The sequence below is a fragment of the Peromyscus maniculatus genome, chromosome 16 (assembly GCF_049852395.1).
Source record: "Peromyscus maniculatus bairdii isolate BWxNUB_F1_BW_parent chromosome 16, HU_Pman_BW_mat_3.1, whole genome shotgun sequence".
Classification (NCBI taxonomy): Eukaryota; Metazoa; Chordata; class Mammalia; order Rodentia; family Cricetidae; genus Peromyscus; species Peromyscus maniculatus.
In genome coordinates, this window is record NC_134867.1 from 21,825,631 (window position 1) to 21,852,755 (window position 27,125).

At 44.2% G+C, this 27,125-nt stretch overlaps 1 protein-coding gene, 1 long non-coding RNA gene and 1 pseudogene across 3 annotated transcripts in view; 1 reads left to right on the forward strand and 2 right to left on the reverse strand.

Moving 5' to 3' along the window:
• Positions 1-1,643: 1,643 nt before the first annotated feature.
• Positions 1,644-3,004, reverse strand: LOC102924292 (dnaJ homolog subfamily C member 17 pseudogene; annotated as a pseudogene).
• A 157-nt stretch (positions 3,005-3,161) lies between these two features.
• LOC121823257 (uncharacterized) lies at positions 3,162-23,644 on the reverse strand. Its single transcript, XR_013044997.1, has 3 exons — positions 23,511-23,644; positions 21,936-22,067; positions 3,162-7,965 (listed from the first exon to the last, which is right to left on the reverse strand). It is a non-coding gene; the product is annotated as an uncharacterized LOC121823257 (long non-coding RNA).
• A 25-nt stretch (positions 23,645-23,669) lies between these two features.
• The window catches only part of Dcbld1 (discoidin, CUB and LCCL domain containing 1), an 81,004-nt gene continuing 77,548 nt past the window's right edge, over positions 23,670-27,125 (forward strand). Inside the window, exon 1 of one of the 2 annotated variants that reach the window (XM_076552469.1) lies at positions 23,670-23,906. Coding sequence is in view for 1 of the 2 variants with exons in the window: in XM_006995334.4 (XP_006995396.2) it covers positions 24,244-24,328 (85 nt within the window). In the remaining variant the exon portion in view is untranslated. Of the gene's footprint in view, positions 23,907-24,127; positions 24,329-27,125 lie in introns of those variants that run through there. The other variant, XM_006995334.4, reaches the window with a different exon arrangement.

Genomic DNA, 27,125 nt, shown 5'->3' on the forward strand with positions numbered 1-27,125 from the left:
GCACATTAAAGAATTTGATTATTTGTAAGGTGACGAACCAGTAGCTTGCATGTCTTAATTATCTTTAACAGTTTACAATACACACACACACACACACACACACACACACACACACATATATATATATATATATATATATATATATATATATATATATATAGAGAGAGAGAGAGAGAGAGAGAGAGAAGTAGGTAGACTTCTAGCTATTAACCCCTTTGTTAAAGTTTTAAGCTAACTTTTTTCTGCTTGGGACTTGTGGTAGTTTGAAGCAGAATGGCCCCCATAGGTTCATCATATATTTGAGGGCTCAGTCACCAAGGAGTGACACTGTTTGAAAGCAGGAAAAGGATTAGGAAGCATGGCCTTGTTGGAGGAAGTGTGTCACTGCGAGTACCCATGACACAAACATGCCAAGCCCAGAGTCTGTCTGTCTGTCTGTCTGTCTCTCTCTCTCTCTCCTGATGGCAAAAGTATCATAATCTGTGAGAATTTAGATCCTCCAGTGTGCCGCCTTCTTCTTCTTCTTCTCCTCCTCCTCCTTTTTCCATTGAGACTGATTATCTAGTTTGTAATGAGGCTGAGCCATTTGCAGTAAGACCATGAGCCTTCATGGAATCTCTGAGTATGGGGAGGAAAAGAGATTAAAGAAGGTAGGTGAGGAGTCAGGAGATAATTCTGAATGAGAGGAGCCCATGGTTAGAGACAGAGTAAGCTCTAGGAGTGAGCCAAGAGACAGAGGGTGTGGGAAGAAGACATGAAGCATTTCTAGGAGGAGAGTAAGAAGGAGGTGGGAGAGACTTTGGAAAGGGGCAAGAGGAACAGAGGCACAAGACAAGGAAGGGAAGAGTACTGTGGTGACAGAGTCTTAGTCCAGGGTGTATTAGTCAGGATTCTCTACAGGAGCAGAACTTACAGAACACACACACACACACACACACACACACACACACACACATTATATATGATTTGATAGATAGATAGATAGATAGATAGATAGATAGATAGATAGATAGATAGATAGATAGATAATCTTACAGGCTGTCTTCCAGTTAGTCCAACAATGTCTGCCTATGAATAGAAGGTCCAAGAATTCGATAGTTGTTCAGTCCATGAGGCTGGATGTCTCAGCTGGTCTTCAGTCCATGCCAGAATCCCAAAGAAGTAGGCTCTCATGCCAGTGAAAGAATGGACTTGCTAGCGAGATTGAGAGTGAACAGGCAGAGAGAACCTCCTTCTTCCATGTCCTCCATATAGGCTATCCACAGAAAGTGTGAACCAGATTAAAGATGAATTTTCACACCTCTAAGATCTGGAATAGAAGTGAATCTTCCCACATCAAATAACTTAATTAAGAAAAAAAAAAAAAACTCAACCAGGCAGTGGTGGCACACACCTTTAATCCCAGCACTCAGGAGGCAGAGCCAGGCAGATCTCTATGAGTTTGAGGCCAGCCTGGTCTACAGATCGAGATCCAGAACCGGCACCAAAACTACACAGAGAAACCCTGTCTCGAAAAACAAAAAACAAAAAACAAAAACAAAAACAAAAAAAAAGGAAAGAAAAAGAAAAAAAGAAAAGAAGTCTAGAAAAGAGAACACAAATACCTGAACAAATGCTTTTTTTTTTTTTAATAAAAAAAAAGTTTATTGGTGATGATTCAGAAAAGGGTGAAGGGTGGGAAGGCTGGAGCTGGCGCCCCAAGTGGGCTGACCCTCATCTTCCCGCTGCTTCTGGGCAATCGGCTGCTGGGCACTGAGCTGCCTGACGCATGCGCATCAAGACGAGACTCTCATAGTCCCTTTCTGACAGCACTGAGCCCTTTGATAAGCCTTGGAGCCTGGGGTCCACTGTGCCATGGGGCTGTCCCTCCAACCAGGAGATCCTCAGAGGGTTGTCCACCAGGCCCACTTCATTTCTGACAGCCCGCTCCGCGGCCCTGACAGTGGCAAACTCCGCTATGGCATGGCCTGCCTTCTTTCTGGAAAGCACCCGGTTGAGAACCTCCCCATACTTCTGCAAAAGCCTCAGGAGGGTGTGTCTGGAGTGGCCACCTAGGGACTCATCCTCCTTCCTGCACGTCCACTTTAGCTTTAGTTTGGGGGATCCTTTGCCGTCAATACTTTCTCCTCTTCCTCTCAGCCTCTGCTGTCGGTCCCGACGGATCTGCTCCTGGACCAGCCTCTGCGGCTGCTCCAGCTGAAGGGAACCCTCTTTTCGGAGGCGTGCAATCTCCTGTTCTAGTGTTGTGCTGCTCAGGTTCTTCTCCTCTTCCTCACTCCCCTGGGCCCGGGCCTGCTGCTCCCGGGCCTCCAAGTCAAACCTCACTTTCTTCCTCTTCTCATCCAGTCTCTAGGTCCTCTCTGCGGCCTGCTTCTTGGCTTCTCTTGTGTTGTCCTATGCAGCCCTGGCTGCAGCATCCGTCAGTGCCTCCAAGGCCTGGGAAAGCTGGTGGAAGCGTTCAGCAGCTCTGGGGTTGTCTGGATTTTTGTCTGGGTGGCAGGACAGTGCTTTAAGCCTCTAGGCTTTCTTCACCTCTTTATCTTCTGCCTCCTCCTCAACGCCAAGCAGCTCATACAGATCCACCTCTAAGAGCTCCAAGTCACCGCCATGGTTCTAGCCCTGACCCAATTTGTAGTAGTCAGGGCTCTCTAGGGTCACAGAATTTACAGAATGAATCTCTCTATATATATATAAAAATAATATATTGGAATGACTTACAGGCTGCAGTCCAACAATGGCGTTATGAAAGGAAAGTTCAAGAATCTAGTCATTGTTCAGTCCCGAGAGGCTGGGTGTCTCAGCTGGTCTGCTGGGATCTCAAAGAAGCAAAGTGCTGACTGAAGTTCCATTATATAGTATTCCAAGAGAAGGTGTGGCCCAGATTAAAGGTGTGCCTTCAGCCTCAAGGTCTGGAGTAAAGGTGTGTGTTATCCACCCTCAAGTTCCTGATCAAAGGTATATTGCCTTCCTGCCTTAAGATCTGCATCACAAGTGTGCCCTCCATTTCTAGATTATAGTTCATTCCAGATATGGTCAAGTTGACAATCAGGAACAGCCATCACAGAACTGATACTTTTTTTTTTTTTTTTTTTTTTTTTTGAGACAGTCTCTCTAGTAGCCCAGACTTTCCTGGAACTTGCTATGTAGACCTGGCTGGTCTTGAATGCTGAGGTCTTTCTGTCTCCATCACCAGAGTGTTGAGACCCTGAGAGCTGGCCCTGAGGTACGCTGGAGAATTCAGCCTTGTGGTGAGGGAGGACACAAGAGAACGGGCAGGGTTGACCAACCCTACAGCTGCCCAGGCCCAGAACCAGAGCTATGACTAGGCCCATCCCAACATCCACCCCATCTATATTTTGGAGCATGTGAAGGGGCCAGTCCTTTAGACCCAAAGCTGCAGGATCTCCACAACACAGGGCAACAAGAGGATATCCAAGAGGAGTTCCAGTGAGGACCCCACATCCATAGTGTAGCAATGCCCATTACTACCCATTCACCATGTCTGAGTGAGGGGCTGTGGATTAAAAAGAGAGACAAGACAGCGGGTCATTCGTCTTAGTAGAATGCCCTTTATTGAAGGAGGGAGGAGGCCTTAAATACAGACTTACGGCACAGGGGGAGAACTTGGGAGGCCAAAAGTTCACTACAGCTGTTTCACATTCTAGCATTACACCAATATGCAGGCTATGCAAACCAGGAACCTTCGGTAAGCTGTTTAGGAGGAAGGAAACCGGCAGGGAATTCGCATGGGGGGGTCATCTGATCAAGGTCAGCAAGCAAGGCAACAGCTCCCCAAGAACGGGGGCCAGGGCCCAACACCACAGTAAAACAGAAACCAGATCAATGACTCTCTGCAATGAACACTTGCAAGTAAAGGTATATGGACAAAGGGATTTACTTTGTGACTCACTGGGTCACCTTGCAGCTTCTGTGATGAGATTCCTAGTTTTCCCCTTCTCTCTCTCTCTCTCTCTCTCTCTCTCTCTCTCTCTCTCTCTCTCTCTTTCTTTCTTTTTCTTTTTTCTTTCTTTTTTTTTTTTTGATTGTTGTGTTTTCTCTCTTAGATCTTGTTTTGTTGTAGAGGAATTTCAGGGGCAGGGGTGGAAGGTGGAAGAGAAGGAACTGGGAAATGAATGGAATCAGGATGCATGATGTGCAAAACACATAAAATAAATAAAAAGAACATTAAAAGAAAGATGGGGTCCAATCTATCATGGTAATCTCTCGCTCAAGGATGGGAATCCTGGGGAGTCTCTCCAGCTGCAGGGCAGATCAAGGTGGCATCTCTCCAGCAGTCCTAAAAATGTGAACAGCAGCGCATTGCACTTGATTTCTGCTGATAGACTGTCCAGTGGGTGTCCTAGAGTTCTAGTCCTGGGTCTGGTTATCTTGATCAAGTGGTGTCACTGGGTTCTGGTCATCATGTGCAGTCTTGGGTATAGTGTCCTCTTGACTACTTTTACAATAGTGATGGCTTTTTTTGGTTGTTTACTTGACAACATCTATAAATAACTAAAACCCCAAAACCCCAATATGGAGGGCATACATGTGAGGCTTTTTTTTTTTTTTTTTGGTTTTTCGAGACAGGGTTTCTCTGTGTAGCTTTGGAGCCTTTCCTGGAACTCACTTGGTAGCCCAGACTGGTCTTGAACTCACAGAGATCCGCCTGGCTCTGCCTCCCAAGTGCTGGGATTAAAAGTGTGCGCCACCACCGCCTGGCTCATGTGAGGCATTTTTAAAATTATTATTCTCTCATATATGATATCCAGACTGCAGTTTCTCCTGCGTCTTCTCCTCCTATCCCCTCCCCCTCACCTCCTTTCATCTTCTAATTACTCCTCCCAGTGTCCCTTAAGAAGAGAGCTGCCTCCCGGGAATAGCAAACAAGTATGGCATATTTGTTTGTGGTGGAAGTAGGAACTTCATTAGGTGTCAGTGTCAGAAGGCCGAGCCACTGTTGTGTGACAGCTTCCTCCAAGACTGATTCCATCCTGCAGGGAAGCTCCTTAAGCATGAAGGTCAACAACTCAAAATAACTTCAGGAAGTCCCTGAAACTCATCAGATTCACAAAGCCATCCCTGTCAGATTAAGCAACAAAAGCTGCAAAGAACACTCTCAGACCATCCAAGGGTCTTGGGAATCTTGGCAAACAAGTACTGTTATTTGGGGGCTAGGCTTGGAAGAGGAATATATGAGAATCCTAAGGTGGTCTCACTAATGAGGAAGGTGATTGCTTAGGAGAGGGACACTGGTATCTTAACATGTTGCTTCTCATCACGGTGGCTGGCAGCATCGTCTCTCTCAAATGCTTTCTTTTTTAAAAAAGATTTGTTTATTTATTTATTATGTATACAGTGTTCTGCATGCATGTATGCCTGCAGGCCAGAAGAGGGCACCAGATCTCATTATAGATGGTTGTGAGCCACCATAAGGTTGCTGGGAATTGAACTCAGGACCTCTAGAAGAGCAGTCAGTGCTCTTAACCACTGAGCCATCTCTCCAACCTCAACAAATGCATTCTTAGCAAAATACAACAGAAACACTCATGTCAATTACAATCCTCTTTACTACAACTGGTCATGTGGCCTTAGCTGGTATTTCCTCTGTCGTCCATTCTATATTTCCTCCACCCTCAGCAAGTACCTCAGCAGGTCTTGGCTTTTTTCCTGGAGAAGTGACCCATACCTTCATTTCTGAAGGGTCTGTGCCTTTTGTCATCCTGCTTAGATTCAGTTGTTGTAGTTTACCATTGACGTTAATCACAGGACAAGGTAGAACCAAAAGACACCCTAAAGGATCCCGGTCACTCCAGACATAATCTTTCTTATCTCCATTGTGGAAAAGGAATCCAATTTCCCCCTGGTAATTTGGATCAATCACCCCTCCTAATAATGTTAGTCCTTTCTTAGCCTGTTGGCTTAAGGGCATCAGAAGCCCAAAGTGGCCAAGGGGAAGTCTGAGCTTCCAGTTCAGTGAAATGTTTGTTGTGGCTACTTGCAGAAAATCTCACTATGGAACCAAAACTTCTAGGCCAGCAGAACTTAAGGTCATAGGAACAGGAAGAAGAAACTATCACTGGGGGTGATAATGAGTGGAACTATTTCTTTTTCTACCCCTTGATTCCTGGACCTGCGGATCCTGGCTATGTGTCTTAGTTAGGGTTTCTATTGCTGTGAAGAGACACCATGACCATGGCAACTCTTACAAAGAAAACATTTAATTGTGGTGGTAGCTTACAGTTCAGAAGTTTAGTCCATTATCATCATGGCAGGACACAATGATGAGCAGGCAGACATGGGGCTGGAGAGGTAGCTCCTACTTGTTGATTATGCAGGCAACAGGAAGTTGACTCCATGTCACACTGAGGGAAGCTTGAGCAAAAGAGACCTCAAAGCCCGCTCCCACAGTGACACACTTCCTCCAACAAGGTCATACCTACTTCCACAAGGCCACACCTCCTAGTAGTGCCACTTCCTTTGGGGGCCATTTTCTTTCAAACTGCCACACTATGGGAGAAAACATACCATATAGTGGACATTGATTCAAATCACATACTACCTTCTGGGGAACCCTACTTCAGCCCTCCAGACTGCTGCCATCTAATTGGCACTATAACAGTGCCTTCAAAAGACTATTCCACAATTCTATCAGGCCCAGTGCTTCAGGATGGTGGGAAACATGGTAATATGACGGGATTCCATGACTGTGGGCTTTGGCAGTTTGAATGTAATTGACCCTCATAAGTTCATGGGGAGTGGCACTATTAGGAGGTATGACTTTGTTGGAGTAGTTATGGCTTGTTGGAAGAAGTGTGTCACTGTGGAGGCAGGTTTTGAGGATCCATATATATGTATGCTCAAGGCACGCCCAGTGTCTCAGTTCACTTCTGTTTGTCTACAGATCAAGATGTATTACCCTCAGCTCCTTCTCCAGCACCATGGCTTCCTGTACACTACCATGTCCCACCATGATGATAATGGACTGAACCTCTGAAACTGTCAACTATCCAATTAAATGTCTTCCTCTGTAAGAGGTGCTATTCTTCAAAGCAGTAGAAACCCTAAGTAAAACATGACCCACCCAACCATCACATCTTCTCTGGGTATGAAGTGAGTTCCTTGGTCAGAAGCAATACCATGTAGAATGCTATGATAGTGGATAACACAGTCTGTAAATCCACATATGGTGGTTTGGGCAGAAGCTTTATGTGCAGGGAAGGCAAATCCATAGCCAGAATAAGCATGTACTCCACTGAGGACAAAACACTGCCCTTTCCATGGAGGAAGTGGTCAACCTGCCACCAGGTCGCTGGCTGGTCACCCCAGGGAATGGCGCCATTGCTAGGGCTCAGTCTTGGCCCTGCAGTTGGCAGATCTGGCATTCTGCAGCAGCTGTAGCCACGTCAGCCTTGGTGAGTGGTCCATGTTGTTGATGCCATGCATCGTCTCCATCTCTGCCACCAAGGCCACTTTGTTCATGGGCCCTTTGGACAATGACAGGGATGGCTGGGTGAAGAGGTTGACTGTCTACAGAATGGGTCATTCTACCCACTTGATTACTGAACTCCTCCTGTGCTGAAGTCACCTTTGGGTGAGCATTTACCAGGACACAGATATGTCCACATCCTTCACCCATGTGGAGCATCCTTACTCTCTTAATGTCTTTCTCGCCAATTTTCCAATCACCCTCTTTCCACGCCCCTGACCATCCAGCCAATCCACTGGCTACAGCCCATGAATCAATGAATAATAACACATCTGGCTATTTCTCCTTCCAAACAGTTCGACCACGTGTATTGCCTGAAGTTCTGCCCACTGTGAGGATTTCCCTTCGTTGCTGTCTTCCAGAGTTGGCCCAGAAAGGGGTTGTAATGCTGCACGCAGCTCCGTCCACTTCTGAGTGCTGCCTGCATAATGCGCTGATCCACCAGTAAACTGTGCCCTGGTCTTCTCTTCTTCAGTCACCTGAATAGGACACACCCCATGAGGCTATAGGTGCATGCTTGGCAGCAGAGAGCATTGGAACGGGAGTAGAAACCATAGGCATTTGGGCAAATTCTTCACGTAACTTGTGCCTTCATGACCTGCTTGGGCTTGATCACATATTTGTTTGGTTGGAGCCTCCTGCTCTCTCCTACACAATCCAGGATGCCCTGTTCCCATCTCTCTCTCTCTCTCTCTCTCTCTCTCTCTCTCTCTCTCTCTCTCTCTCTCTCAGCCACCACGGGTCTCTGAACAAAGGAAAGGCACCAAAAGCCCAGCTCACATTCTCAGTGGCTACTGCAGATTCCTCCCCTGAAGTTGCCAGTCAGTCACCTGAGTCCTTGCCTAAGCACTCAGCTTTTGACCACACTTGGGCACAAACTGAGCTTAACTATCCTGTCCTGGCTTGGGCATGCAACATCTCTGGCCTCATTCTCTGAGACCAGTGAACGAACCTGCTGTGGATATCGTTCTATATAAATAAAACACTGATGGCCAGTGACCAGACAGGAAGTGTAGGCGGGACAAGGAGAGAGGAGAATTGGGGAAACAGGAAGAAGGAGGAGAGACACTGCAGCCACCGCCAGGACAAGCAGCATGTAAAGACGCCGGTAAGCCACCAGCCACGTGGCAAGGTATAGATTTATAAAAATGGGTTAATTTAAGATATAAGAACAGTTAGCAAGAAGCCTGCCACGGCCATACAGTTTATCAGTAATGTAAGTGTCTGAGTGATTATTTTATACGTGGATTATGGGACTGCGGGGCTTGGTGGAGCCTGGAGAGAAGCCCTCCAGCAACACGAACCCACCCGGAAGTTGCTCGCAATAAACCCACTGTTACACTTTTCCACTTCAGCTTGATCTGGCTGACTGCATCAGTGGAGAAACTTATTCGGGGGCAGAAAACCTGTTCATATACACCACGTCCATTTGATAATGGTTTGCTGCTGTGTGTGTTCTACTTTATGACTCGGTGGGTCAGAGAACACCTAGCTCATGATTGGCAGGTCAGGTTTGCATGGTAACTTGGTGGTTCATTGTCAAACACTCAGTTTCTACTATGACCCAATAGCAGGCCATGGGCTGTCTCTCAAAGGGAGAATAGTTGTGTGCAGATGATGGTAGCGCCTTGCTTTAAATTCCAAAGGTCTCTTCTGTGACTCGCCGACAGGGGCCTGGCAATGTTCCCAACAGCATGCCTGTCTGCCACTGGCACCTCAGGAACCATTGCATCTGCTGGATCTTATGGTCCAAGTGGTAGAGCAGCCTGGACTTGTTGAGGAGCCTTCTCCTGTTCCAGGCCCCACACAAAGCTAGCAGCTTTCCGAGTCACTTAGTATATGGGATAGAGTAACACACCCTAGTGAGGAATGTGCTCTCTCCAGAATTCAAACAGGCCCACGAAATGTCTTTCCTGGTGGTGGGAAGAGCCAGGCGCAATAACTTATCCTTCACCTCAGAAGGAATGTCTCCTGCATAGCCCCCACCACTGGACTCCTGAGAATTTCATGGAGGTAGAAGGCCCTTGAATTTTGGTTAGATTATTTCATCCTAGAGCAAACTAATTGTGGCGGTTTGAATGAAAATGGCCCCAATTGGTCCATAGGGAGTGGCACTATTAGGAGGTGTAGCCATGCTGGAGTAGGTGTGGCCTTGTTGGTGGAAATGTGTCACTGGGGTGGGTTCTAAGGTCTCAGATGCTCAAGCCAGTCCAAGTGTCTCACTCTCCTCTTGCTGCCTTCGGATCCAGATGTAGAACTTTCAGCTACCTCTCCAGCACCATGTCTGCCTACATGCTGCCATGCTTCCCACCATGATGATAATGGACTAAACCTCTGAACTGGAAGTCAGCGCCAGTGACATGTTTCCTTATGAAAGGTGCCATGGTTACGGTGTCTCTTCACAGCAATAGACACCTTAACTAAGACACTATTATTTCTTTTCCTTCTCTTCATCATCTTTTTTTTACTTTTCTATGACTGTGATAAGACACCATTGCTGTGGGATGTTCTGTATGGTAAATGTGTTGCTCTGATTGGTCAATAAATAAAACACTGATTGGCCAGTGGCTAGGCAGGAAGTATAGGTGGGACTAACAGAGAGGAGAAAAGAAAGAACAGGAAGGCAGAAGGAGTCACTGCCAGCCGCCGCCAGGACAAGCAGCATATGAAGATGCTGGTAAGCCACGAGCCACATGGCAAGGTATAGATTTATGGAAATGGATTAATTTAAGCTATAAGAACAGTTAGTAAGAAGCCTGCCACAGTCATACAGTTTGTAAGCAATATAAGTCTCTGTGTTTACTTGGTTGGGTCTGAGTGGCTGTGAGACTGGCAGGTGACAGAGATTTGTCCTGACTGTACGCAAGGCAGGAAAACTCTAGCTACACACCATAACCAAGGCAACTAGTATAAGAGAGGGTTTATTTAGGACCTACAGTTTCAGAGGGTTATAGTCTGTGGTGGTTTGGATGAGAATGGTCCCCATAGCTTCATTTATTTAAATACTTAGTTGGTGGAACTCTCCGGGAAGGATTAGGAGGTTGACCTTGTTGAAGAAGGTGACAGCAGGGTTTTTTTCCAAAAGTACATTCCACTCCCAAGTCACCTGAGGCAGACAGAACTGCTACACGTTTCAGATCAGCTAGAGCATGTGCTATTCTGCTCCCACAATGGCTAGGCATCCTGCAAGAATAGCGGAGAGGGGGACCTTGAGGCCAGCAATGGCCAGCGGATTCCAGAGCCTATCAGAAAGCACCAACTTAGTATTGAGCACTAAGGCAGACCTTTCCTCAGGATGGAGAGGAGGGTATATAAGGCTTACCCTTTCCTAAAAATAAACGAGCTTGCTTGCAGCCTCCCGGAATCTGTGTCATTACCTCTGTGTCTCCTCATCCCCTGCCCCCAGGGGCTAGAGACCTCACCAGGCAAACAGCAACACTCACCCCCTCTGCCTTCTGCTTCTGGATCAAAATGTAAGCTCTTAGAGCTATTACTCCAGTGCCTGCCTGATGCTATGCTCCCTACCGTGATTGATAGTCATGGACCCTAACTCTAACAAGGACATTTACTTGGGTAAATCTGTGAAAGTAGGAGGTAAAGGCTATATGCCTGCCTGCCTGCCTATCTCTCTACCTCTCTGCCTCTCTATCTCTCTATCTATCTGTGGTGATATTTTATTTGTACTGAAATGTTATTTTAATTTTATGTTAATAAATAAAGTTGCCCTGGGGTCAGAGCTATTAGAGCCATAGTAAGAGCGTGGTGGTTAGAAGAGCTAGGTAGATTTCTGTGTGTTCAGGGATACAGCCAGTATTGGAGACATACGCCTTTAAGACCTGGAGGGCGGTACTTACAGGCAGTGATGAGGCAGTCATGTGGTTGGGTTTACAACCAATGAGAAGGCAGAACAGAAAGATTATTTAAACAGGGACACAGGAAGTACCTCCCTCTCTCGGGGAAGCTAGGAGCACTGCAGGAGGTAAGATTTTATCTCTGAGCTCTGACCTCTCGGCTTTCTCTTTTACATTGGCTCTGTGTTTCTTATTTTAAAAAGACGATTGGTTACATCTACATCTGGCGCCCAACGTGACAAGAATCCATTAAAAACTGCTTGGGGCCGGCTCCCTAGCCGGAGCAGCCGGCTCCCTAGCCCCGACCCAGGTCTGCTTGGGCTCAGGCTGGACTGTGAGCTGCTTGCTTAAAGCCAGTGCTACAAACAGCTCAGGCCTGCCCTGCTAAACAGGGCCCCTGCCTGTAAAGTCAAGCCTTGACTCGGCTCAAGAGGGAACAAGTGGCTGGCTTTAAGCTTTAGCCGGCTACCCCTTCGCTTTCACTTTCACTTTCACTTTCGCTTTCTCTCTTGCTTTCTCTCTGTCTCTCTGTTTCTCTCTCTCTCTCTCTCTCTCTCTCTCTCTCTCTGGATTCACACCTAGGACACTAGGTGGCTCTTTTGAAATTCGCTCGGATTTCTACTGTTCTACGCAGATTTGGTAAGTCATAAAGGAAACTATTTAAAAGACAAATTTTTTCCACATTTAAAAAAAAATGGGTTTTCTGTGTACATTGGAAGAAAATTGGGTTTTTGAAATTTTAGGCAGTCTGACAATGGAACAACTATATGAAAAGATTAGTATTATGGGAATTATGCAGTTTATCACCATGCTTATTCTCATTTTACTATTTAAAAAGATAGTCGATTTAAGTGCCAGGGTAACAGCTTTAGAAAAACCTGTTAATTTTAACAGTGAAGTTGGTTCAAGTTTGGATCATAAGGTTACAGAAAGAAAGCCTGTTTTCACACAGTCATCCTTAATTTATCCTGTAACCGTACAGCAGATGCCTGATCAAATGGCTACACAAAATATCTGGGCTCCAATTGAACTGATGGATTTTAAAAGGTTTAAGGAGGCAATAGTATCTTATGGCATGCATTCCCCATATGTAAAGCAAATGTTAAACTCTTGGTCAACATATAATAGGATTATACCACAGGACTGGCGGGACCTTGCACAAGCTGTTCTGGAACCCAGCCAGAGACTTCAATTTCTAACGTGGTTTAAGGAGGAAGCTAGAAACGTAGAAACACAATGGAGGGATAAAGGAATACAAGTTTGTCAGGATCAGCTTATTGGAGAAGGCCAATATGCTTCAATACAAACACAATGTTTATATGATGTTCAAACCGTAATTTTATGTCGAATGGCAGCCTTGAATGCATGGGACAGAGTTGAGGAACCAGGAAAAAAACCTGAGTCATTCACAAAGGTTATGCAAGGCCCAAAAGAATCTTTCACAGATTTTTTAGAAAGACTGGCTTCAGCAGTAAACAGAATGGTCTCAGGATCAGAAGCTAGTAAGGCAATAATTGAAGCTTTGGCATTTGAGAATGCGAATGCAGCATGCAAAAGAATAATCAGGCCGTTAAGGGCAAGATCTGCACCTTTGGAAGATTGGATTAGAGAAACAATTAATGTTGAGGCTGATGAGCATGATGATACGTGGGTAGGAGAAGTAATTTCAAAAGGTTTGAGGAGTGTTAGATGTTTTGGGTGTGGAAAGCAAGGACATTTTAAAAGGGACTGTAAACAGGTCATTCCTAGAAGCAATGTTTCTTCAAAGAACAATGGCAACAGAATGCCCCTTCCTTCTGGAGTATGCAGAAGGTGTGGTAAGGGAAAACACTGGACCAACGAATGTAGATCAACAAAGGACAGACAGGGTAATCCTTTGCCTCAGTTTTCGGGAAACTCCCGGAGGGGCCTCATGAAGGCCCCCATAGCAAAACCAGTTCAAACCTTTCCTGCAGCTGTAGAGGAAATCCCTGCTCTGAGCGATTAAATAACCAAATGACTATTGGAATAAATCATGCTGGTCAGGATGATGAAAAAGAGAGAATAGAAAATTCAGGAGAAAACATAAAGAAAATTTTTTGGCAAACTTCTATTAATGAACAGAGACCAAAATTAACGATAAAAATAAATGGTGTTTTGTTGTCTGGTCTGGTAGACACAGGTGCGGACATTACCATAATTGCACCAGAATTTTGGCATCCAGCTTGGCCTCTTCAAGAGGTAAACGTTCAACTGTTAGGAATTGGGACATTATCTGGAGTGAAACAGAGTGCAAGATGGCTGGAATGTATAGGTCCAGAAGGACAGAGAGGAAAATTAAAACCATATGTCGCTAACATAGCTATGAACCTGTGGGGTCGAGACTTGTTGCAACAATGGAATACTCAGATTAAAATCCCTCCAATCTCAGAAACAAATCATAAACTAGCACATGTTTCTGAGAGAAATATTAGAAGGCATTATTTTGAGTGGTCACCAGCCATCCATATTATACAAGAACAGGGCACAACAACTGATAATCTTCCAAAAATACCAACAGCTCTACCTTTAAAATGGTTAACAGACAAGCCTGTATGGGTTCAGCAATGGCCTTTAACAACAGAGAAACTCCAGGCTTTAGAAGAGCTGGTAGAAGAACAGTTAAATGCTCAGCATATTGAACAGTCAACCAGCCCTTGGAATTCTCCTATATTTGTTATTAAAAAGAAATCTGGTAAATGGAGAATGGTAACAGACCTTAGAGCAATTAACAAAGTAATTCAGCCGATGGGCTCTCTACAATCTGGAATTCCTTTGCCTACTCTGTTACCAAAAGGATGGCCTCTCATAGTTATTGATTTAAAAGACTGTTTCTTTTCAATACCCTTACAAGAAAAAGACAAAGAAAGATTTGCTTTCACAGTGCCTACTTATAATAATTCTCAACCGGTTAAAAGATTTCAATGGAGGGTCCTCCCACAGGGAATGTTAAATAGCCCAACTCTGTGCCAATATTTTGTACAACAGCCATTGGAAGTGATACGTAAAAAATTTCCTAAATCTATAATTTATCATTATATGGATGATATTTTACTAGCTGACTCAAATGCAGAAACTTTAGAAAGAATGTTTGAAGAAGTAAAGAAAATTTTGCCTTGCTGGGGATTACAAATTGCTCCTGAAAAAAATACAAAGAGGGGATTCTATTAATTATTTAGGCTACAAAATAGAGCTACAAAAAATTAGACCCCAAAAGGTGCAAATTAGGAGAGATAGACTACAGACTCTTAATGACTTTCAAAGATTATTTGGAGATATTTCTCATCTACGAACTATTGTTGGGGTAAAAAATGATGAACTGACTAATTTGTTCAAAACCTTAGAAGGTGACAAGGACTTAAATAGTCCAAGAGAATTATCACCTGAAGCTGAGAAAGAATTGGCCTTGGTAGAAAAGAAAGTACATGAAGGGCACGTGGATCGTATTGATCCAAAGCTGGATTGCATTTTGGTTATTTTACCTTCTAGGCATTCCCCTACTGGAATATTAATGCAGAGGGAAGATATTATATTGGAATGGATATTTTTACCAAATAAACCAAATAAAAAATTAAAAACTTATGGGGAAAAAATCTCTGACTTGATTTGGAAAGGAAAATTGAGACTTCGTCAATTAGCAGGAATAGACCCAGCAGAAATTGTCGTACCTTTAACTAAGGAGGACATTGAAAAATTATGGACAGAAAGTGAACCTTGGCAAAGAGCTTGCAGTAATTTTTTGGGAGAAATTAACAGCAAATATCCCAAAAGCAACAGAATTGATTTTATAAAGAGAGCTGATTGGATCTTGCCTCGAATTGTACGGCAAAAACCCATATCTGGAGTTCGTACATTTTATACAGATGCCAACAAACAAGGAAAGGCAGGTTACAAATCAGAAAATTTAAGTAAAGTGGTACAAAGTCCTTATAATTCAGTGCAAAAATCAGAATTGTATGCTATTCTGTTGGTATTAATGGATTTTTCAGAACCTCTCAACATAGTAACTGACTCTCAGTATGCTGAAAGAGTGGTATTACATATTGAGACTGCAGAATTTATCCCTGATGCTTCAGAATTAACTTCACTATTTATTCAATTACAAGATACAATCAGGAAAAGGAGTCATCCTTTATATATAACTCACATCCGATCTCATACTGGTCTGCCAGGCCCTCTAGCACAAGGCAATGATGAGATTGATAAATTATTGATAGGAAATGTGCTGGAGGCCTCAGAATTTCATAAAAAACATCATGTCAATAGTAAAGGTTTAAAAAAGGATTTTCCCATAACCTGGCAACAAGCCAAAGAAATAGTAAAGAAATGTCCTACTTGTTCCTTCTATAATCAAACACCATTACCAGCAGGATGTAACCCAAAGGGTACTCAGAGGAATGAAATCTGGCAGATGGACGTGTTTCACTTTGCAGAATTTGGAAAACTGAAATATGTACACCACACCATTGATACTTATTCAGGATTTCAATGGGCAACTGCTCTGAGTTCTGAAAAAGCTGATTCTGTAATCACTCATTTGCTAGAAGTTATGGCCATTATGGGTATACCTGCACAAATCAAAACTGACAATGCTCCATCATATGTCTCTGTTAAAATGAAACAGTTTTTTGCTTATTACAATATAAAGCATATTACAGGTATACCACATAATCCTACAGGTCAAGCAGTTATAGAAAGGTCAAACAGAACTCTAAAGGATATGCTAAATAAACAGAAAGGAGTAACAAAAACCCCCAGAAATAGACTGCATAATGCTCTATTAACTTTGAATTTTCTGAATGCCAATGAGAAAGGAACAACAGCTGCAGAGAGACATTGGGTAATAGAAAAAACTACAGAATTAAATCAGCCTATATACTTTAAGGATGTGCTGACCTCAGAATGGAAGCCAGGGTATGTATTACGTTGGGGACGAGGTTTTGCTTTTGTTTCTACAGGAGAAGATAAGCTGTGGGTACCATCAAAATTGATAAAGGTTCGATTTGAACAAGAGAAACCTCTTAATTAGAGGAGGTGATAGTTCATCAACCAGCATGATCATCCAATTTAAACTAACTTGTACCTATAACACATGTCTTTTCATTTAATCAGATAATAACTTGCCAAAAAGGAACATCCCCAAAATTAGTCTTGGGGGAAGGTTTTTGTTTTTGTCTTTTAGGAGAATAAAGGTTAAGGAATCTGAAGGACACAAGACAAATGAGACAACTGAAGAAAAGGGACAAATCATCTATCCCAGGAAACAGAGTATATGGGAGTATATGGCATATGGGTATATATTATCTAAAAAATTTTATGTCTTCTTAAATGTTTGTTTCTGCTTTTCTCTAAAGATTTAACACTATTGGTTTTCTAATAGTCCCAGTTCAATTAAAATTTAAAGCTGACTTTGGAGTTGGAGAATGGCTCTCTCCTTCTTTAAACTCAAGCATGTTGTTAAAAGGAAAATGCAAACTCCCTGTATCATGCCAGAAAGAGCCATTTTCTGCTATGGGACAGGACAAAAGCCAAATTAATTAAGGGACTATTCTATTACTAATCTCAACTCTTTGATTCTATTCTGATTCTTTAAACTTTTCTTAAAGTATAAATTTTATATCAAAATTTACAAGATTAATAGAGACATATACATTTTAAACTTTGTTAAGATAGGAATGGTCATATAGAGTACTAACTAATTCTAGAAAAAAGGCTTCAATTAGCTGCATATATATGTCTTTGTGTTCGAGTCTCTTATCAGTTTTCTGCAGGAAATCATGGCCAGGCCTAACATCAACTGAAGTCTCCAGGAAGAAAATGGGGCCCCACAACAACAACAACAATTCCACGTGGACAATAATAATATCACTGAACTGACAAACATCATCTACAGATCAGCTTTGAACTACAAGGTGCTCAGAGCAATTTTGAGATGACTAGCTGAGATGATCCAGTCTCAAAGACTACTTGAATAAGGACTTGAGATAAACCCTGAACTTTGGCATTATACACAGACTGGATAATAATGAAGGATATAGTTACCTTTCCTAGAATTTGACAATTAACTTAAATTTTTCTTTCAGGATAAAGATAACTTCGCCCATACCCAGCAGGAAGCAATTTTAAGAATGACGCCCACATTCCCAAAGAGGTGGTGTGGGGCGGGTGGTTTTTTTTTTTTTGTTCTTTTTAATGGGTTTTGGGTCTGGGATAATTTTCATTATTTAGGGGGGTAGGTTACAAGTTGTCAAGGGTTAGGAAAAAGGCTAAGCAAAGGAGATTAGATTTAAGGTTCTTGTTTTAAAAAAAAAAGAAAGAAAGAAAGAAAGAAAGAAAAGAAAAGAAAAAGACAATTACTAATTTTAAATACTTTACATTATTACCAACTATTAGGATATAAAGAAATGAAAGTTAGTAGTTAGACATTACAATAGAAATTGTAGTCATATTAGATATGTTTTAAAAATTGAGCAGATGTATTTTAGACAGGTCATCTTCAAACCCTTCAGAGATCTACCGAATATGGCATTTAAAATGTTTTAATAACTTAGAAATTTTTCTTTTTTTGAGACATGTCGGCTCCTGGCAGTACCAATCTACTTCAGAGAAAATATGGGCATTGAAGAAACTGCATATGGAGTTAATTTTCATTGTGGCAAAAGTTAGCCACTGGACAACAAAGTATCCTCAAATCAACAGAAAAAATGGACAGACAGAACACGAAACAAAGGACTACTGATTCTTGCCAAAACAAGTGTGGTTATGGCTTTATCAAAAGGCATCTTCTGAGGCCAGGACAAAATGGCACCATCCCTGAAGTGAACTTCACAATCCGGAAAAGGTACAGTGTCCTTTTCTTCGAAGGCAGCTGAACAGGCAGTGGGCCGATGGCTTCTGTTGTGCAATGGAACAGCAACTGAAAGCTCACGCCTCTCAATAGTAGACTGGCATTTAATAGAGGGATGTGGAGAAGGGGATGCTTAGATGAAGCCATATATACACAGCCAAGAAGAATGGACAGCTGAATTCAAAAACCATCAACAATTTCCAGAATTTAAAATCCTGAATCATGACATGACACTAGTGGAATTCAGGTGTTTCTGGTACATGGACTGCTCTCACCCAGTGTGAGGTTGAACTGTTGACCTTGTGTACAACCTACTTCACAAATGAGTCTGTCAGATACGCTAAGCCTATAGGCTGAAGATGATGCCCCAACACTGCAGAGAAACCTCAGGTGACTGTCCAGGCAGCTGGCTGTTTCTGTCGACTCACAAAATTTTTGGAAGTTGCTTTTGTGCACTTCCTGTTTTTATTTTTGTTAGCTAATATTATTTCCTTCTTGGGTCTCTGAGGGAGTTGAAGATTAGTTAGTTATAGTTGAAGATTAATTAGGATAGAAAGTGAATTAGATACATTTTGGACTTACTAAAATAGGATAGATAAGGGAATTATTTTCTCTTGTCAAATACAAATGGACTAGACATCGTTTAGGTATTTGTTACTTGTATATATTGTATATAGTTATTGTACTTTTGTATATAGTTTTTCTTTTGTTAGTTATAACCTTTTGCCTTTTTTCTTTTTATTAAAATAGAAAAGGGGAAATGTGGTGATATTTTATTTGTACTGAAATGTTATTTTAATTTTATGTTAATAAATAAAGTTGCCCTGGGGTCAGAGCTATTAGAGCCATAGTAAGAGCGTGGTGGTTAGAAGAGCTAGGTAGATTTCTGTGTGTTCAGGGATACAGCCAGTATTGGAGACATACGCCTTTAAGACCTGGAGGGCGGTACTTACAGGCAGTGATGAGGCAGTCATGTGGTTGGGTTTACAACCAATGAGAAGGCAGAACAGAAAGATTATTTAAACAGGGACACAGGAAGTACCTCCCTCTCTCGGGGAAGCTAGGAGCACTGCAGGAGGTAAGATTTTATCTCTGAGCTCTGACCTCTCCTCGGCTTTCTCTTTTACATTGGCTCTGTGTTTCTTATTTTAAAAAGACGATTGGTTACATCTACATCTATCTAAATGGATGAAAGGGCTGATAAGATAGTAATAGAGACAGGAGAATCATCTGGAAGGTGGGGAGAGCAAGCTAGCCTGGAGTATCGAGAACAGCTGTAGAACCAAAGCTTGAGTGTCTGGACTGAGAAAGAAAAAAATTAGAGGGTAGTGTTTTCCCAGCGTAAGCTATGGCATTCAACAGTTCTTTCCAGACCTAGAAGACACAGCTTTCCAGTGGCTATCAACAACAAGCTGTTTTTATTTTATTATTTTTTTAATCAACAGGGAAGCTCAGTGTGGTAATATACACCTATAATTTAAGCACTTGGGAGGATCAAGAGTTCAAGTCATCCTTGTATACACAGCAAGCTAAAGTTTAAGGTCAGCACAAACTATAGAGGATCCTATCTCAAAATCAAAAGTCTAGGACTGTATTTCTGTCCAGGCTTGGCAGCAGGAGATAGATGCCTATAAGGTTTCGATTTTATATCTCAGATCTCATCTTCATAGTCATGGAGTCATACTCGGGGTCACTAAAGGTTAAAGATAAAATTGATTAGGTCATCAGGCTGAACCAAAATCTAGTTTGAAGTTTTCTAATTACTTTGGAAACATATTAGGCTTATAATTCTATTTAATTTCTCTTATTGAAGCAAACTAGGACATGTATACTATAAACACAAATAAGGTATGCCCTTTCCTGCAGCTGTGTATTATAACAGAAGGGCTAAAAAATATAATCACAAATTGCAATAAGATACACAAAATAAGCAGTGGATGGCAAAAAGAGGGATTGGTATGTCAAAGGCTGATGAGAGACTCCTTCCTGGGACCCTGTCACACTTCACTGTGAGAAATGGCCTAATGACTACTGTTTGTTTTCTTTCTCTCTCTTTCTCTCTCTCTTTCTCTCTCTCTTTCTCTCTCTCTCTCTTTCTCTCTCTCTTTCTCTCTCTCTTTCTCCCTCTCTTTCTCTCTCTCTCTCTCTCTCTCTCTTTCTCTCTCTCTCTCTCTCTCTCTCTTTCTCTCTCTCTTTCTCTCTTTCTCTCTCTCTCTCTCTCTCTCTCTCTCTCTCTCTCTCTCTCTCTCTCTTTTGGTTTTTCGAGACAGGGTTTCTCTTGTGTAGCTTTGCGCTTTTCCTGGAACTCACTCTGTAGCCCAGGCTGGCCTCGAGCTCACAGAGATCCGCCTGGCTCTGCCTCCCTAGTGCTGGGATTAAAGGCGTGTACCACCACCACCCAGCCAGACTACTATTTTCATTAGTGAAACTTGGTTGGAAATCCCATAATATATTAGCTCTGAAAAATTAAAATGAAGGGGCTTAAAAAAAGGGCTCAGTGGTTAAAAGCACGTGTTGCTCTTATAGAGAGCCCCGTTCAGTCAACGTGGTGGCTCACAGCTATCAGTAACTCCAGTTCCAGGGGATCTGACTCCTCCTCTGACCTCCTTAGGCACCAGGCGTGCACACAGTGTGTACATATACATACATGCAGGCAAAAGACTCATACACAAAATAAGATTTTTTAAAAAGATTTTAGATTTATTTTTTTTTTTTTTGCAGTGAAATCTTAGAATTAAAACAAGCATATATTCTTGATGGAAGAATTTGTGTTTTGCCAGGCAGTGGTGGCACATGAGTTAAATAAGCCCAGCACTTGGGAGGCAAGAGGCCAGCCTGGGCTACAGAATGAGTTCCAGGGCAGCCAGGGCTACACAGAGAAACACTGTCTCAAAAAATTGAAAACCAACCAAACAAAAATAATTGTTGTGTTTTGATATATATTAATTTAGTGAGTCTTTACTTAATTTTATGGAAAAATGCAATAATGACTATATGTTTACATTTGTCAGTCCATCCTACTGAGCTACAGGCCAGTCATTCCTCCCTCTGTCTCCTGCTCCCTTCACTTTTTTGGAGACAAGGTCAATGTTGAGATCAGACTAGGCACTACTTTAAGTTAAGTTATTCTTATAGTATGAAACAGTGAGGGTTTTTTTTTAGGCTACGCATTGCCGTATAAGTCTCTGTTAATTTTTTTTTTAAAAGCTTTTAAAAATTATGTATTTTCATTCTATGTGTATGAGTTTGCCCGCATGGATCCCAAGTGCTGGGACTGCAGACGTGAGTCACTGTACCTAGCCTGTCCGCCCTTTTTTGAGACAGGATCTCACTCTATGGCCCAGGCTGTCAGTGAAGTCCTGCCTTAGCCTAGAATATTGGGATCCTGAGCCTGGATCACAGGCTTGGCTACCGAGTTTTTTCTTAGCTTGTGAGAGTTGGCGCTCTCCTCTCAACATGTGGGTTCCAGGAGTTGAGCTTTGGTCCTGATGCTGGCAGCAAGCACCTTTATCCACTGTCACTGGCCCCTGTGGATTTTGTTGTGGAGACATTTTCTTTCATATTCAAGAAAGGGATTGGTATAATGGAAGGCGGTAGGGCCAGTTTGTCTTTCTGAATCCTCCTTGCTACCGGATCCTAAATCTTTCCCTTAATCCGGCTGAGGACTTCAGTGTAGAAAGACATGACTATTCATAAAGTATTGACTGGGATGGAAAAGGTCACCAGAGCCCACCTGACTCACTCAGTGAATTCCTCCTCACTGGTCAACAATGCTCCTGATTGTCTTTGCTTCATTCACAGTCCACAGAGCCAAACCTGTTAGAGCCAGCCAGCAGCTGTCCAAATCCACTTTCTTAGAAACAACCTGAAAAGGAAAGATGTGGCCAGTGAGATGGCTCAGCAGATAAAAGGATCCGCTGTCAAGCCTGAGTGACCCCAGTTCAGTCCTGGGGTCCTGCAACAGTGGAAAGCCAGAAGGAACTCCCACAAACTCCCTCTGACCTTCACATGTGCGGACCTACACATATACACAAAACAAACCGAAATGTGATTTTAAAATTTTAACTAAAAGCCCGGGGTGGTGGTCAAAATTAATCTCAGCACCTGGGAGACATGGTGGCTATCTGTGAGTTCCAGACCAGCCAGGGCTACACAGTTAGACCCTGTCTCAAACAAGCCAATTTATTTTTTAAAAGAAAAGGTAACAGGGAGAGATGAAGTTAGTAAATGATAAGTTTTATGGAGTGTGTGAAAAGATATTCAGTATTTCCATGAAAGTATATTTACTTTTGATTTGAACATAAGCCTACTATTTAAGTACCTCGTTTGCATGCTAAATCCTTATATACATATTTATTTCCTCTCTCTGACAACCAGGAGAGTTAACCCTGAAGGCAGGAGGATCTGTCCCAGTCCGAGGCTGGCCCTGGGACTCAGATCTGAGCGAGGCTTCGCTTCGAAAGCTGGAATCCTTTCCTCCAAGATTGCTATAGTGGAGGGTGCAAAGTCCACTGCCAAATCTCACTTTAAATCTCAAAAGTTAAAGTGTAAGCCAGGCAGGATGGTGCGGACCTGTGTTCCCCTAACTCAGAGAGGTTGAGATAGAAGGATCAGAAGTTCAAGGTTAGCCTCCCGATACTTATCAAACTCAAGACCAGCCAGGGATACTAGAGAAGCTCTCTCAATACAAACAAGAAACCTCAATCAAAAAAAAAAATTGTTTTAAGGCGAAAAGTTATGCATATCTGCCAGCGGAGGGTTGGAGCTGGGGAGTGGAGAGGATTCCAAAGATCACGTGGCCTTGGTGCGGCTGACATTCCTCAGGGTCCCCCTTCCCCATGGCCCCTCTAGGTGTAGTAATCCCCAGAGGCCGCGAGGTGGTGCTCGAGCTAGCGCTAAGGCTGTGACCCCGCAGAGGAAGGTCGGGGGACCTAATGGGGACAGCCATTAAAACTAGTATTTACCCTCTCTCTGTCCAGTTTCACGGACAGTACCCCAAGGGAACTCAGCAATAGACTCCAGACTCTTCAGCGGCCCATCCTGCCTCTCTCCAGACTTCGCCATCACCTCCGAGAGGTGGATCAGTCATTGCTCCCGAAGCTTTCGGGACTCTGAGGTCGCTAGAGTTTAAGCATCTCTTACAGGCCCTCCTCTGCACTGCGGTTCCCACTTGTGGCCAGGCACCCACCCGCCTACCGAGCCCCGGCCACACCGGAGGTCTACTCCTCTGAACAACCTGGCCACGAACCCAGTTCTCCGCCCTTTCTTTCACCCTCGGAGGCAGCACTGCTCCCCGCAGCCCTCTCACCATCCATCAGATTAGATGATCTCCCCGAATGTGCTCCAAGGACGCCCTCGGCGTCACCGATCGCCATTGGTACTGAGCGATTATTTCCAAGTTCCGCAAAATGCCGCGTGGATTTTACGCGCCCAGACGAGGAGACAGGAGAGCTAAACCACGGAATGAATGAAAGGAGAGACAGAGAGACAGACAGAAGGAGAGACGGAGAGACAGAGACAGACAGAGGGAAAGAGACTATGGATGGACGTGAACTGGATTCTACCAGGTTTATCAGATGTGGGGTGCCCTGCACCGCCTTGGCGGACCTCCAAGCCGGGTGGAGCTGACCAAGTGCCCGAGGGGCGGAGTCTCAGCCAGCCGCCCCGGCTCCCGGGCTGGCGGGCAGGAGGGCCTGCGCGCCAGGTGAACTTTTGATTTCCGTGTTCACGTGGATCGGGGCAGGTGGCGCGCGCGGGGAGGCGGGGGTGGAGGTGCGGGGAGAGAAGAAGGGGGACGAAACTGGGCGCTCCCCTTGAGCGGAGGCGGGTGGCTCCGCGGGTCACCACGAGGAGGGGGCCGGCGGGGCGGGCGGGGCGGGGCGGGGCGGACACGCCCTCTCGCAGGCGCGGGCGGCCCAGAGGGATCCGTGCCGGGTGCCCGCGCCGCGCCGGGGCCGCGGAGGAGGCTGCCCCAAGCGGGCAGCGGCGGCGCAGGGCCGGGCCGGGAGGCCGATCCTGCGGGTTTGGAGCCCGGCAGGGCCATGGGGGCCGGGGCCGGTGGGCCGGGCGTCCTGGCGCTGCTGTTCGCTGTGTGCGCTCCGCTCCGGCTGCAGGCGGAGGAGCTGGGTGAGTGACCGCCGGGACCGGAGCTCCGGGAGGGCCTGCGGCGGGGCGGGCGGGCTCCGCCAGGCCGGGGATGGGCTGAAGTCAGCGAGTGCATTCCGGATCGCGCCCCAGAAACTCCTTCCTTCCCCCCCGCAAACGAGCACGGCAGCTTGGCGCCTGATCCCCGGCTGCCTGCGCGGTATCCCCGCCCGGCCACTTAGTTCCCAGACTTCCCGACCCTGGCAGCGGGTGCGAGTGGCCTGGCTCTGGGTGAGCGCCCCGCCGGCTCCCGGTCTCTGGCTGCATTGGGGGTGCTTCTGCGAGGCTGGCCGGGAGCAGGCTGCAGACGGGAGTTCCCACAGCCTCACGCGTGCCCGGCTGGAGACCCGAGTTGGAAGCTTGCGGCTCGGGTTCTAAGACGGTGTTTGAGTGAGTCGACTCTGGCCCAGGCTGCTTTTCCTTGGTAGCTAGCTGATCGTTGGCTTCCAGTGCCACCGAATTTACTCCCAGTCTACCAGATTAAAGCAGGAATTTGGTTTCCCAGCCCTACGTGGCTCTGTTTCATTAATCTGCGTTAATTAGTTCTCCTTGGATAGGAATGGCCAGCTTTCTGCCGTTTTTTTCTTTCTTTCTTTTTTCTTTCAGTTTTTATTTCTCTCCTCTCCTGTCTTTTTGCTCCTCTCTAACCGGAGTTAATTAATGGCGGTAAGTTTATGTAGAAATCTTGGACAACCCCCCTCCTCCGCCCCCGTTGTACTTTCTGGTGAAACAGGAATCGAAGTTAAATCCATCGCTGGAACTTTTTCATTGAAAAATGTACTCGTTCACCCAGACATTCAGCATGTTGATAGTATTAAAAACACAAAACAAAAATGTACTGTAGCACAGTCTGAAAGTATGTTAAATTTGCAATATATAAGGTCTTACGAATGCATTATAAACATACTGTTTTGTTTTGCCGTACTGGGGACCCCTGGGCAAGGCAAGCCTTCCACCAACGGAACTATATTCCAGCCTCTGAATGTTTTAAATGTTGAAAACACTTTCTCAAGTCGATGTTGGAAAATGTAACGTGTTACATTTATTTGGGGTGGGTTTTTTTTTTTTTTAAGATTTGTTTTTAATTGTGTGTATTTGTGTCTGTGTTGGGCTATATGCATGTGAGTGCAAATGCCAATGAGGCCAGAGGTGTCTTGATATCTTAGACCGGGAATTACAGGCAGATGTGAGCCCCTGGGTGTGGGTTCTGGGAACCAACCTTGGGTCTGTTGCAAGAGCAATCTGTCCTCATAACCGCTGAGATATCTCTGCAGCCCCATTTAAAATGTTTCTAATTTATTTATTGTTATTATTATTATTTGTTGTTTTGAGACAGGCTGGCCTGAAACTCATATGTAGCACAGACTAATCTTGAATTCGTGACAATCCTCGTAATGCCTCCTAAGTGCTGGAATTACAGGCACCAAACCACTATATCCAGCTCACTTGGTTGTTATATTTTGTTTTTGGCTTTTGCTTATTTCTTTCTTAGAATTTCACTTTGTTTTAAATTATGTCTATAAATGTGGGTGTGTGCATATGAATGTAAGGACCATCTGAGGCCACGGATCTCCCTGTGACTGGAGTTGTGACCACCTGTTCTGGGTGCTGGGAATTGAACTTGGTTCCCGGCAAGAGCTCTTAACTGGTGCAGCCCATTCATTTCTTTCTCTCTATATTCCTTTTTGTTCGTTCTTTTGTAAACTTCCTGCTTCAAACTCACTAGCTAGCCTGAGCTCCTGATGCTCCTTCCTCGCCCTCCAGTGCTGGGATTATGGCAGTAGAAAAGGCACCTCTAAAATTTGCACATCTGTGAGTCCGCCTCACAGCATGACCTCCACGTGAAAATGCTTACCTGGGCTCAGGGAGCGCTTTAGAAGTATGATTGGTCAGGTTCTTACCTAGCCTCACAGTTTAGAGCTTGTTACCGTTGACTGTGGGAAGAAGACTGTCATTAGGGTTAGTGTGCAACACACCATGTAGTTAGGATTTTAAAATGAATGAGTACTATCGAGGCCTGGAGGTGTGCTTGTCTAGCTGAGGCACTTTGGAAACAGGCAGGAGGATTGCCTCCAAGGCAGGGCTAGCCTGGATTACATAGTAAATGCCAGGCGAGCCAGGGCTGCATTGCAAGACTCTGTCAAAATTGAGTGAATGAATGAATGAATGAATGAATGAATGAATGAATGAATAAATGTGGGTATTCACACACAAAAGGTAAAGTCGGGGCTGCATTGCCAGGCTGTCAAAATTGAATGAATGAATGAATGAATGTGGGTATTCACACACAAAAGGGAAAGCCAGGGCTGCATTGCCAGACTGTCAAAATAACAAACAAATAAATAAATAAATAAACAGATACACAGATAAACAAATTAGTGAGTGAATGAATATGGTTATTCACATACAAAAGGTAAAACTTAGGTTTGAGATGTTTACTAAAAAGGACTTAGGAATTCCAGTGATAAGTGTTGTTGTTGTTGTTTTTTAAACACTAATTTTTTTTATTGGCTGTGTACTGGGTGCACACATGTGTGAGATAAAAGAACAATTTACAGGAATCCTTCCACCGTGTGGATTCCAGGGATCAAACTCAAGGCCTCGGCCTTAGCAACGAGGACCTTCACATTTCACCAGCCCTGTTATGTTTTTTTTTGAGGCAAGGTCTCACTCTGTCCCCGAATGACCTGGAGTTCCCTGTGTAGCCCAGTCCGGCCTCAGACTTGCTATGTGACCAAGAATGATCTTCTGTCCCCCACCCTCCTGCGCCTGGCTCCCT